This window comes from Tachypleus tridentatus, chromosome 1 (assembly GCF_004210375.1).
Source record: "Tachypleus tridentatus isolate NWPU-2018 chromosome 1, ASM421037v1, whole genome shotgun sequence".
Taxonomy (NCBI): Eukaryota; Metazoa; Arthropoda; class Merostomata; order Xiphosura; family Limulidae; genus Tachypleus; species Tachypleus tridentatus.
The window spans coordinates 55,882,975-55,897,572 of NC_134825.1; the positions used below are offsets into that span (position 1 = coordinate 55,882,975).

Consider the following 14,598-nt stretch of genomic DNA (forward strand, 5'->3'; position numbering starts at 1 on the left):
ATAATGAAGTTTTTATTGTTATAATATTATATTTGGTCACAAAATTGGTCAGCTAAATATTTTGTTATTTAAATATTCTACTTGGTTACACAATTGGTCAATTAAATACTTTGTTGTTTGAATATTTTATTTGGTTACACAATTGGTCAGATAAACATTTTGTTATTTGTTTATAAAGGACAGAAAATGTTTTTCAAGTTACTAAAGTATTCGTCTTTGGAAATTTACAAGAATTTTATATCGGCAAATCCTTATGTATCAATCCACTTCCTTCACATATCAAATCAAGTATAGTGACAAATGGTAGATAACTTAAATATGATTTTTCATAAACAATTCTCTTTAGACAAGTTTTTCATGTCCCATGGCATTATATTCTTGGCGGCAGGTGCATGTAGAAAATGTTTGAAGACTGCACACATGCCCAGTGCAAGGCTGAAAAATTATGATTTGTTTAACGACAGAACTAAAGTGACTGGAGGCTAGTATTGAAATTTGCAGAGTTTGCTGTTTTAATTAGGCTGTTTCAGGTCATCGTCTCTTCTCAGTTTGAAAAGAAAGGTTGGTGTAAGGTTATGAGACACATTTTGTTTCTTATCTTTATTATATACATACATATATTAAGAAACTAGCAAAAGTATGGAGTATCTGTTTTGAAACTGTGTAAAGATACCCTAATCACTGTTATTCGTTCCAGCTTGGAGTAATAGGAGGTAGAAAAGAAGCGATAATAAAAGTAAAATGTCAGACTAGGTTCTCTTGCGTAATTAGAAACGTGCAAATTATTCCTAAGTTGTTGTTTTTCTTTTACGCAAAATACTGACCAATATAAAACTAATTCTTTTTTACCCATTTTCTGGTATAGCAGTAAGTCTATGGATTTACAACGCTAACTTCAGGGGTTCAATTTCATTCCCTGGATACAGAAAATAATCCGATGTGGCTTTGCTATAAGAAAACATATACATTTTCAAAACGATTGAGAAATATAAAGCAGTGAAACAGTAATTTATTACGCTAATTGTCAACAAAGTTTTATTGTTTTCCTGACGATAGTGCTTTTGTTTAATTTAAGTGGATTTATTCTACTCTAGGATGCTGATGTAAATATGTAATTGACATAAGCAGAAAACACCATAATTTTACAATAACTGAATCATTTCTTCTCTGATCTCAACAAATCCCTCTTCACTGAAGTGTTCAATTTAACTTAATTTTGTGTAATTAACTGCAGAAGATGTTACAGAGCTATACCAAACATTAATTTCGGAGATGCTAGACCAACGCATCTATATAAACGCATTTTAAATAAAAAAACAAATACACAACGTAGTTATCATATGTATTAAACTTTTTGTATAATTTCTGTATTTAGGTGTCGGAAATATTAAAAAAAATGTGAGTATTACGTTTATTGTTGTACACCAGTGATGATTAAACCTAATTTCATAATTATAAGCTTGAAGTTCAAGAAATCATATATATATATATATATTATATACATAAAAAGTGAGATGTTAAAACCCTTTACTCCTAAACGTAATTTTTCAGTTTATTTTTGTCACCTTTAATTTTGTTTTCTGTATTTTGAACGACACTATGACTTTTAACCTTTAATCTTAATTTATCTAACATTACTTATCCTGTACTACTGCTACATTTCATTATTGTATCAAGTCTCATAGAAATTCCTTAAATAACATACTTGAGTAAAGTATAGATAAACAAGAAGGTGCAAACACACAAAAACTGCCAGTCGAAGCGACATCTTTCATAACGTTTTACAGATGTGGTTAATCATTGGTGAGTCTCATAGTTTATAAAGTACATTTTTCTATTCACCAATATTTACTTTAGTTTATAAAGATATTCTTATTGCAACGTTTGAAATAGTTTACAAAAACAGACAGAAAAATGAACTCCATTCTCTGTTTTAAATTAAGTTATGGAAGTGTTTGTTTTGCTGTGTAATTCGATCGCTCACTAATCTCACGGTTTAGAACAGTCAACTTGCTACAGGCAGGCTGGCTTGTTGTTTAGATACCGGAGTTAAGACTTAAAGCTCCGAAGTTACCGAGACGGTTTCGGCAGGTTTCACTGTGACCTGTTCTCTCCAGACTTGCCGTTATCGTTTTGCCTGCTGTTGAGAAAGTAGTCCTGCGGAAAGGAGTTTCAAGACAAAGTTGGTTTTCATTCCGTTTTTCATTCTGAAAAACTTCCTAGTATCTATTTGGTAAACTCAGTGAAACACTATAAGGAGCACAAGAATTTGCATGACTAATAAAAAAAAAGCAGGAACATGGATTACAGCCCCCTCTAACAACAGGTTTATGTATAAGTCTCAAATCAGTATAGGTGATTATTTTTTTTTTCATTACCATGACGGTGGATGTGAAGGAGTGCCAGGTCTCTTATAAAAAATACACTTGTTATCTTCTTTTCAACTCTTTTATCCTGTTCGATAATCCGGAGCTATAAATCCGTGAGGTGTAATACATACAACCATTGGGTGCAAGGCGGTTCCATGTCCCATGTGGTCCTCCCACAGGTACACCTTCTAAAGCTGCTCTTTGTTAGTCTATTGTTTCTGTCTCCTTCATTGTTAGTTTGTACAATGCAGGGAGCTCGCATTAGATTACCTAATTTCCATGGGGTCAAGGTTAGACACCCTACACCAAGGTATAACTTCCGCTAGTAACCAGAAACATGAACCTGTCACCTTAAAATCTTTGTTATTGAAGTACTGTGTGTTTTTATGATCTTGAATACGTTTGTACACTAATCCCAAATCTGCTAAAAAGAATATTATTCTACGAATTACACGTTCATTAAAGAATATATGTATTTCACAAAACCATATAAATACGATTGTTTTACGTGACTTACAACATCATTCCTGATTTAGTTTAACTTAATAGAACGTTATATATAAATGTTACTACAATCGAGAAAAACTTCAGGGAATTGTGTTTAAGTTGTACACAAGTTTGTTTTTAGAAAATAAGAATATTTCACTTTGGGCTGCAACGAAACGTTTCTAAGTTGAAATCTTAGCATCATAATTTAAATGGCTGCGAAATAAAACGCTTTCTGTTTGAACGATATTAATGTATGTATTGATAAAGTACTGAATGCTCCCGATTTTAAAAATACATTGCAAAAGCCATCCATATTTATCAAAATGTATCTGATTTTCTTAAACAAACAAAATTAAGTTTATAGGAATATTTTTGTGCTTAACTTAATGCAGCAACAACTGAAAATTGTGTTTTGTTGCTAGCTATCACAAACAAGTTAGTGAGCCTGAGACTTGGATGTGTGTAAAATTATTAGATGTAACTATATGACTTAAGTACATACTGGTACTAAAGAAAGTAGAGGTTTACATTTAACAGCTAAATAATTAGTACAGCATACTCTTCGTGACATTCAAGAAGGTAAAACATTAGTACAGCATGCTCTAAGTGGCATTCAAGAAAGGCAGGCAAATAATTAGTACAACATATTCCGTGTAACATTCAAGAAGGCAACTAATTAGTACAGCATACTCTGTGTGGCAGTATTATATCGAAGATATTTTGCATTATGTTCTATTTTTGAATGAGAAGTGCTTTGAGCAAATTAAAACAACAACAACAACTAACAACACACCATCATGATAATGTAGAAATGATTACAGAGTTAGCTTATCATTCTGTTAGATCAGTTTTACTCAGTCACCTGAGAATGACAAGCTTGGCCTATCAAAACTGGTCATGTTTTCTGCATCTTTTGCCAATTCTTTAACCATTTGTGCACAATATCTGTGTGTTATTACAGATTTTTATACAATATGTTATTAATTCCGTGTACTAATAACACTAAAGCTATATGACTCTAGTGCAATGATTGAAATATATTGGGTATTATTCAGTCTAAACTTAGTTCTTTTAAAGTTTCCTTAATTGTTAGAAAACATTTTTTCAGTGTAGTGACAGAAAGAATTTGTTTACCTATTTCTAGGGAAAAAAAAATAGAAACAACTCAAATAAAGTCCAAAATTAACCTTATATATTACAACTGAGTTACTCATGAGAAATTTTAAATTAAGGCAGTTTTATTCGTTGCTTAACATTCATTCATTAGACGTTCCATACTTCTTTTTTTTGAGTAGCGAACGATGTTCTGGGCTTTACGTTTGAAAATAATGCGCACAACCACAAGCACTTCTCCAAAAACGATAGAAGCATAAGGAACACTGTTAGCTAATATATTTATATAAATGTCAGTCAATTTCAAGTATTTTAACAGCATTTCAAACTAGTTATATACGTTAAAGAGGTTTTGACTTTTCTGTTTGATAGTCAGTGTAAGTGAATATGTTAGTAATTAAGAATGTTTTATAAAACACGTAGGTCCAAAAAGTCTTGATAAAAATGAAATAGAAACCCTATAATCCGAGCGCTTTTGAAAGGTGGACCTTTCTTTTTCAGGAGCAAATTTCTGAAGAAAAAATGGTCCACCTTTCGAAAGCGCTCGGATTATAGGGTTTTATTTCATTTTAGTAATTAATGTATACGAATGTTATATTTAGTTTTCTTAACTTAGATCTAATTAAAACTGTTTAGGCTCCCTGTTAAAGACTGAGTGGAGGTGTGGTCGTAATTTATTGTTACAAAACTATAGAAAATCCAACCTTATAAGTAAGTGTCTTGTTGTGTTTGCAAAATGAGAGAGAAAACTAAAGTCTTGTTTTATGCTCGCTCACAATCAGCTATTAATTGCCGTAACTGAAAGCTTAAAAATCAAACACTTTGTTTTCAAAACGATGATTTTTGTGGTGATATTTTTTTACACATACATATAAATTAAACTAAATCATAGACACCACAGGTTGTGTAAATTGAGTAAGACATTAGTAAAATTGAAAGCTACAAGGAAACGTTGCATTTCCTTAACGTGGTGTATTAATAACATGGTGGCACCTTTTTCACTGAACTTATGATATGCCATTAGGACTAGTTTTGAAGTGTAAAAGAAAGACACCATTCACACGGCAAAAGTGGTCCAGTTCTTGCTTCTTCAGTAAAATGTGACCAAACTTTTTCGTCAAGAATACTGAAGATGTCTTGTAATAAAATGCTGACCCTAGTCTAACTTAGACAGGTGTCTGTATTTTAGTTTTTCGTGTCGATTTGAGTTCTTCAGAAATTGAAGTATATAGTAGAGAACTAAATTATCCTATGAGTTTTAGCGCGTTTTTAACATTAACAACTTACAGTTATAACTGTTTTGTTTAATATTAACAATATATAACTATAGATGTTTTGTTTAACAGTTATAGCTGTTGTTGTTTTATTAAAACATACAAGTTTCGAAGTGAACTCTCCTGTAGGATTTTAGAGTGTGTTACTTAGTTATCTAACGGGAAGGAAATTTGCAAAAATTGAAATGTCAAGATTGTACAGTATGTATTTCTCAGTATAAAAACGTATTTAACTCATTCAAACTTGAGTAAAGTATTACTACGTGAACGTTATATATGAAATATATAAAATAAAATAAATTGAGACAAGATACACTTCTATTTTTCTTAGAAATAAAAAGCGATATATATATATATACTTTTTTTTTTTCAGGGAAGTGATTGAAGTGATAAAGTAGAAGAACACGTATATATATATATATACACACACACACATTTAGACGAATACCTAAATATAGATTTTTTCACATATGTATTTTTTGTAATACATGTAACATTCGTGGCAAATCATACTGCTTGTTCACTATTGTATCTTGCCGGTAACAGACGATATTAAGCTGATGAAAAAAGAAGACTCGAACCTGCTGTTGAATACAAGGGTGGTATTCTACATGGTAGCAGACAACACCGTCAACATCCAGTAACCTGGATGTGAGAATTGGTCCCAAACTCGGACTAAATTTCCCTCTAGCCTACACCTGTTTCCGACTCTCCTTAGTAGAGTTCGTACTTTAGTTGGCGGGAGGAGCAAGCACTATACCTTATCAACGACTTGTGATTGGTAGGTTGACTAAATGCCCGATATTCCAGACATACATGTGATTGGTCGACTAAACGTACACCTGCACTTTTGCTGAGGGCGGGAAAGGAAAAGGGGATGGAAGCAGTCTTTAGGATTGAAAAACGTTGTTACCACAAGAGAGTGCTCCAGTTAAAGGTATTTTGCTAAACAGAACAGGTAGGAATTTTCTAACGAACTCTATAGTGCTGTAACATACACATCCCGATATCAGTATATTGTTAATATACAAATATTATCGTGCCATAAAAATAAGTAGTCTTCGCTGGTGCCAAACACTGCATCTCAATAAACATTTTATCATGCCTCGTTCGTTTTTAATCAAGAAACACCATTCGTGTAGAAGCAACACTCCAATCAAGAAATCTTGGACAGAAGTGGACAGCGACGTCACAATCAGTCTCCCAACTCTCGTGCCTTCTTATTCAGGTACTTTTGTTATGAATTAGTTTAGTTTTATGTATTGAAACCTTATTTACAAATGATTTTATTTCTTAGGTTATTTAAGTACAGAATCACATCATTAACGTTATTTAAATGCAGTATTTGATTAAAAACTAGTCAAAATTTGTTTATTAGCAAACGTCAGTCATCTTTCTTTAACACAGTATTGATGCTCACGTGCTAGACAATTTCTTGAAATCTAATTGGTTATCAACTGAGCTAATTGACCTCACAAAATTACCTTGCAAATTCTTGAATTTGATTTGTTATCTGGATGAAGCTTTATCGTATTTGAAAAATAATGCTATATTCTTGTGAAAAAGGAAGAAATTAAATATTAACAAAATAGTTTCGCTCATTTTTTGGTTGTTGTTGAATCATATAAGACTAATTAGTCATAATTGACAAGTAACTAACTGTAAATATCTATCATTTCGCCAGAAATATTATAGTACTGAATGTACCTTATGTAGGAAAAAAAAAAAACTTTCAAAAAATTAGCATAACTCCGATTATAACAATATTTTATTATTTGGGCAACGGTTGAACAGATGGGTCCAGAACTGAAGGTCTATAACACATCTGTCGGTCCTTTGATACTACAACCATCTGTTACGTGTAAGTTTCTTGTTGTCAAGTCAAGTAGAGTTTCTTATCTCGGCTCGTTTGTCACACTCCGACAGTTGCCTTTTGAGAAAGGGTGTTTATAATTGCTTATCGAAAATAAATCTTGCACATAGATTATTAAACTTAAGTTAAGATTAAAATTCAGAGCCAAGTAGAAGAAAACTTATGAAACAAACAAAATGTGTTACTGAATGTATATTAAAACATTAAGCATTAAATGGGGTAATACTGAAGGAAACCTGATGTTTTTGTCAGCGCAATAGGCTATGTATCTTTTCCATCACAAGGAGCAATATCATGTATTTTGGTGTCAAAGTCTGTATACTTATTTCTGGCTTACAAAGGAACTGTCAAAGTTTCAAGCTTCCGAAATTCCTAAGATAACAGAATAAAGCAGAGACATCATTTTGGCTTTAACTGAATATTGTATTAGTATATCAAAAATGACATTATAAAAATTAGCTTCGCCTATATGATATACTTTTTATATTTTACAATTGATTGATTGGTGTTATATAAATTTCATCTCACTTATTTTGCAAACAATATTAACCCTTTTGCTATAAAAATAAGGACTCTTGAAGTCAGTAATATAAAAAAAGTTATTGTTGCTTTTATTTATTTTTTACCTTCAAATACTTTACGGTTTCAAAGATCAAGTACATATTGGATAAGATTATTTTTGGAATATATATCTAACCAAATACATATCTTTTAGATGATCCAGCTCCATTCGATCTAACAAATAAAGAAAGAGATATCCACTTAGAACTGCATCACGAGACACAACCTTTGAAGAAATCTTCACAGTTTCAGGAATCTTTAATGAGTGCATTGTCTACAGCAACATCTTTTTCCAATACTATGATTTCTGATCCAGAGGGGCCTTCTCATCAAAAACTGATACCTCAGTATTTACATAATGATTATACACTTTGCTATCCAGGTCATTTCGGTTTCGGAAGCATGGGGCAAACTCCGATGTCTCCACCCAGGTCTCCACTTAGTTTTATCCACGAGTCTCTTAAGTCACCCGATAAGCTCCATTTGTCCCCACCAGCCTCTGAAAGGGAACATTTTTTATCCTTAAAATCGTCCCCGTCACAAATGATGACAACAGGGAGCAATAACTTACTAACCATTTGGAATACCTACGGCAACCAGGAGCCATTGCTGGCAGCTCCCCCTAGTCCCGAGTCGGAAGGGGAAAGCAGTCGTGACAGTAGCTCCACTACAGTAATAGTTACTAGCAAACATATAGAGAATTCTAGATACCAGTGTACGGAATGCGAAAAGAGCTACTCTACTTACGGTGGTTTGTCCAAACACCTTCAGTTCCACTGCGAGTCAGCTGCAAAGAAATCTTTCAGCTGTAAGCACTGTGACAAGATGTACGTCTCTCTGGGGGCCCTTAAGATGCACATCAGGACTCACACTCTTCCCTGTAAGTGTACAATATGTGGAAAAGCCTTCTCCCGGCCATGGCTTCTCCAAGGTCACATTAGAACCCACACAGGAGAGAAACCTTTCTCTTGTCCACACTGCAGTCGAGCTTTTGCTGATCGATCCAACCTGCGGGCTCACCTTCAGACACATTCGGATGTAAAGAAGTACAGGTGCAAGACGTGTAACAAGACCTTCTCCCGCATGTCCTTGTTGGTTAAACATGAAGACGGAGTGTGTGCCCATGGACCCCAGCAGCGGTAACCGACGCGACAGCTGCGTTCTGCTTCGATGGTTCGCCAGCATTTTGGATACATTCTCGAGCTACGGCGGCGTTTAAATTAAGTGGTTAAGGTTACGTGTTTTTGTTAAAACTCCTTAAGACCGGTTTTAGAAGATCGTGACCACGTATTTCTGCTGTAAGAACAATTGATCTACACAACTTTTCCACGAAAATATAAAACAATAAAAAATGTATGAACCATGTAGACAATTCATCTCTAGAGAGAGAAAAGAAAACACCAAGAATATGGTTAACGCTAGTCTACATGTAGCTCTGATCCTATTTTAAGCCGGTCATGAATTACTTTAAGTCAACGTTTATCTCGCAGAGTGAAATAGTGTTGTTTATATATATATGTATATATTATTTTTTTTGTCGAAATTAAGTATTTGCATACTTGAAAGAAATAATATCGCTACAACCTAAAACTCTAATACTCTCTTTATCAAGAAGAAATGTTATAATTTTATGCACAAATTAATATTTGGAGATAAACTTATTCATCAAACAGTTCATTAATCTGAAAACATGGGAATATTTAATACAAAGCACTTTATCCTTTGTCAATGACTAGAACTTTTTGAAGCGTTCCATATTCAGAGGGTGCCATGATGTCATTCAGTGACGATGAAGGATTATCTTCATATATTTTTATTTTGTTTGTAATTTCATGTTACGTTTCACAGAAGAAGGAGGCGATGAGAATAGGCTTAAAATTGCTAGTCAATTAATATTTGTCATACACCAAGATATGTGCCTATAAATATACAATACGCTTGTTTCAAGATTATAAAAGATAAGTAACTCTCAAATTGCTCATACTGTTTCAGTCTTATCGTTAGCTTGTAAATAATTTGATGCCAGTAAATAAATTTACTTGTGTGTAAACACACACACACATATATATATATATGTATATGGCACTTATACATAACACTATATATTGTTAGAAAGAGCTTTTGAAATTTATAGTTTTATAGTGCTTTTATAAATACTGTATACGCCCTTTATGCATTTCTATATGTTAATAAAATAACTTTACTTTTCACATAAAAAACGCGGATTTTTTATTATTACAATTTTTATGTTACCTACAAAGTTCTGAGAAACACACAACAATATTAATAAAAAATACACATGGAATCATATTTATTTTTTTATCGGGTTATTCGAGAGCTCTCTTAAATATCTTTGGCCCATTCATGGCCAGGTGGTTAAAGCACTCGACTCGTAATCCGAGGGTTCACGAGTTCGAATCTCCTTTCAGCCGTTGGGGCGTTATAATGTGACGGTCAATCCCACTATTCGTTAATAAAAGATTAGCCCAGGAGTTGGCGTTAGGTGGTGATGACTAGCTGCCTTTTCTCTAGTCTTACACTGCTAAATTATGGATGGTTAGCGCAGATAGCCCTTGAGTAGCTTTGCGCGAAATTAATAAAAAACAAAAACAAAGTCTTAAATCTCATTGAAACATAAAATGTTTTATGATAAATCATGAGAGTTATAATCATGTCTTCTGTTTAAAATGTATTACACTACTTTACCTTGGAAGTCGCTAATAAAAATAGTACTTGTCTTTAAGTAAGTAAAGGACGAGAACAAATGGCAAAGTCACCTGTCACTGAGTAAACATAAGATTTTAATAACAACTAGATTTCGACTTTCTTCAGTATAAAAGGTGAAAATCATGGTGGTTCAGATTTAAACGTATCCTATTTATTGCTTCTGGAAATAGCATCTTTTCAGTAATTACTAAACAATTGAAATCTATGAAGGACAAATATTAAAAATATAAACCAATGGGTCGCCAATATTATCTATCGTTTTTCACCACGTTCTTGACTTGCGTATACTTTATTGTACATAATATAGTGTAAATATTGCAATAATAAAAGTTTATTTACGACTGCGTGCACTGGCCATTAGATTTTATCCATCCTGTTCCGAAGGTTACACAATGACTTAAGATAACCTGACTTTCCTGTTGGAACAGGTATTTCACCTATACAGTGAATGAAAGCACCCCGGCAACAGAGCTTTCTTTTAACCCTACGTACGTTGCAACAGAACCACTGTAACTTGATTCTTAATTTGTGAACATCAAAGCCAAAGTTAAAAGCGATAGCTTTTGGTGCTACAGTTTAAACATAAAGTACAGAAAATAAACTTAACATTTTTTGATAAGGCTCATAAAATCTAACGTTATTTTTTAGGGTTTACATTCATCTCAGTTTGTCTATTTGGATTTTAGAGTCTTTAAAAAGTTAGAGTTTCAGATATGTCTTTTGTTTTTCATAAAACATTGCTCAGGTGCCTTTCTTTCAATAACAGACTTTTAAAGTTGGATTAGACAATGAGAAGTGAAAGTTTATCTGAAATGCTATTTATGTGCTATACCAGTTTCAACGTTAGATAGCGTCTAAAGGTGAAGAACCATTGGAAAGCAGTGGGCCTAATTTGTGTGTTTATATATATATATATATATATGTATTCATATTTATCTTATTTTATCCATTTATGGTTGTAAAAATATCGATTTTGGAGACAAAAGTTATATCTGAAATCCGAAATGAGCAAAACGAATAAAGCTGTTTACATGACATTTCAGTATTGTAGTAAGGTGTTTTTTCATTTTACCAACAGCTTATTTTTTTAAAAAAGGAACAATATTTAACAATATATTAACAGAAATGAATAGAGGTTCTGATTCAGTACTGGCAATGGCCATGCCAAGGTGTGGCAGACATCACTCTTGAAATTTATCTGTCTCTCCAAAAAGAAGTTTCGAAAAATCTACATCTCCCAGAATAAAATGTCTTTAGTAACTCCACACACAAAAAAAAACCTATCTTAAAAAACAACAAGATTGTCCAATCCCTGGTTAGTCCTGTTGTTTCTCCAACCAATCATAGTATTATGAAAACTATGAAACTATTGAGTCATGCGGAAGTTTGGGCTTCTGATTCTAGCGAGAAAATCAAATTGAAACCCTGGGCCGCGACAACCGATATAGGAGGAGAAGGTAGTATAATATTGAACGAAACTGTTTTATAATTTAATAATACATTTCCTTATTTTATATATTTGTGTTATTTTATTTTGAAATTTTTTATCAATACTTGATTATATCTTGATATTACATTGATAACTGATACAGTTAAAAAATATGACTGGCAGTACAATACTTTGTTATAATATACAATACTGTAACGTTTCGAACTCACATCAGATTGAGGTTTATTGTATTAAATACCATGAGAAGAAGGAGTATTATTTTTAATTCAATTTAAAATTTCAAACAGTAATTTCAATTCAAATTTGCTTAATCGGTACGTGTCTCTGCCCATTTGTTACAAGAGTATACTAAACGTTATCATTATCGAAATTTTAAAATTTTAAATTATTTAGTATCTGTTATGGATTACAGTTACATGTGCCTCAACTACTAATACTATCTTAAAGGTTCCTGTTGTTGAACCGACTAGTTTTGGTTTTTCGGTATCATATAATTCAAAGGTCAGACCTCTTAATGATAAACAAACGATTTGATTTCCTTGATTACAAATGCTAGATTTAAACGGTTTCACGAACTAGAGATAGGCCTAACTCCATAGATAATACTATAGAGCCACTTGCCAATATTCATGCATCCACAGAAACTATAATGCTGTATTTCTCCATCTAACCACAAAATATTCAGGAGGAATTAATTAACTAATTCATTCTGTGATTAATTAAAATGTACTTACTACTTTGGTGAAATTTGTTTTTTATACTTTAATAATTGTTTTCTAGGCCGCCAAGGAAATTCTGCTTAAATTATGTCGCATTCAAAAGACAGTCTGCAGTTAAAAATGACACAAACGTTTAAATTAATATAACAACAATACAACACTGCCTCATCCCTGGATTGTAGAGAGGCTTAGATAATCCTATTTTAAAAATAAAATAACTGTACATTAACAACAGAGCAAGTTTTAATAATTAGTGACAACTTTAATATAGTATTACAAAGCTAATTCATTGAATGTGTGAAAAAATATAGTTAAAAGTTAGATTTATAAAATATGTTTTGTGCTAATTTACTGACCGTAAACTGTCCAGTCATCAAGAATGTTTGGTAATTTTCTTTTCAAGGCTAGAAAGAGGGATGACATGGTGCCTTTTATCAACATTTACTATCTTATGGAGGGTTCTCTTCAGGCGGATATTTAAAGAACTCCATCGGTAGCTCCATCCCTGATGATACAAAAGAAATGGTCTCAACAAAGAATTCAAGCGGTTTAACATATCTTCTTTAAAGCTGAACAGCTGTTGGCTCCCTTTTAAAGACGATCATAACTTATGACATTTGAAATAAGTCACATGTTTTTCTTGACATTATATATCATATCGTTGATCATTTTGATTACTGGTTAAGATTCTTCCCAATATATGTTTAACTTTTAGAGATAGTACACTTTTGTGGTGTGGAATGTAAAGGCATACTATGTCACTACAACAAAGTGTAGTCTTGTGTACTTCATAGTGATTCTAAATGTTATTACTAGCTAATTTGAGTCTTTATTTTTTAACTACAGCAATGCTTTTGGTCTAAGGATATGAGTATAGAAGATCCAAAAACACTTATTTCTTTTCCAAACATCATGGATACTGGTTTGTTGCTGGTAGTTTCATTTATTTCTGTTCAATAACCCACATTTGTGGCATTAATCTACTTAAAGGCTAATTGATTTAAAATTATATATTTATATACCTTCCACATACCAATTAGAAGAGTGACAACTTGCTGTTGTTTTGGTCATTTTGATCCCAAACCTTTGAAACATCTCTTTAAAAGAGAGTGGTTCAAAGCAACCTCATCATTTGTTTGAATGAAGTTCCATGGGCACCACAAATCTGCATATAAATTCATTATTAAATATTTGGCTAGAGTTTGTGCTTCATGGTTAATGTCTGAATGTTCTGTTCTTCTTGTCATATGACGAGATAATCAATAACCTCAAATATGTATTTATTCCCTTTGTTGCTTTAAAGCAGAGGACTGTAGAAATTGAATATTGTCAACTTGTCAAAGAAATGCACTTAAAAATATATTTATGCGCGATCCTGTAATGACCAATAAAATACTGTGTTATTAACATTTACAAATATTTATTATATTTTTGAAAAATGTTTAATGTAATGAAAGTACCATATTAACTATGTATACACATTTGTATTTATTTCACTGCAGAGTGTTTGATAATAAATTCTATAATTGTAATATTGATAGTTTAACATTAAATTAAACAGTTTAAAATTAGGTAAACCTACACATTGATTATTCATTAAAATAGTACATCTAATTTTATCATCTAAAAGAACAAAATGTTATACAATAGTATAACATGGATTATTCATTAAAATAGTACATCTAATTTTATCATCTAAAAGAACAAAATGTTATACAATAGTATAACATGGATTATTCATTAAAATAGTACATCTAATTTTATCATCTAATAGAACAAAATGTTATACAATAGCATATCACTACTTTTAATTTTATCTTAGAATTCCGTAGAACCAGGAAGTATAGGAAGTCATGTTAGGTACGAATTACCATTCATCGTTATTTAACCTATCAACACGTTCGTCAGGAAAAATGTCAATTAATGTACTAAATTAGTTGAATTTTGATATTTCTTCTTGTATTTATTATCAATATTATTATTATTTAATTTACCTGTTAGTACACGTATATGGCTGTTATGG

General features: G+C 32.1%; 1 protein-coding gene across 1 annotated transcript; it reads left to right on the top strand.

Moving 5' to 3' along the window:
- Positions 1-5,643: 5,643 nt before the first annotated feature.
- On the top strand, positions 5,644-11,426 carry LOC143249288 (uncharacterized). Its single transcript, XM_076498860.1, has 2 exons — positions 5,644-6,473; positions 7,834-11,426. The coding sequence occupies exons 1-2, from the start codon at positions 6,347-6,349 to the stop codon at positions 8,820-8,822; spliced, it is 1,116 nt and encodes a 371-aa protein (XP_076354975.1). The 5' UTR covers positions 5,644-6,346; the 3' UTR covers positions 8,823-11,426.
- The last annotated feature ends 3,172 nt before the right edge of the window (positions 11,427-14,598 follow it).

Coding starts and splice junctions, on each gene's coding strand:
- LOC143249288 (XM_076498860.1), top strand. CDS start 6,347: ATGCCTCGTTCGTTTTTAATCAAGAAACACCATTCGTGTAGAAGCAAC. Junction 6,474..7,833: donor TCTCGTGCCTTCTTATTCAG/GTACTTTTGTTA, acceptor CATATCTTTTAG/ATGATCCAGCTCCATTCGAT.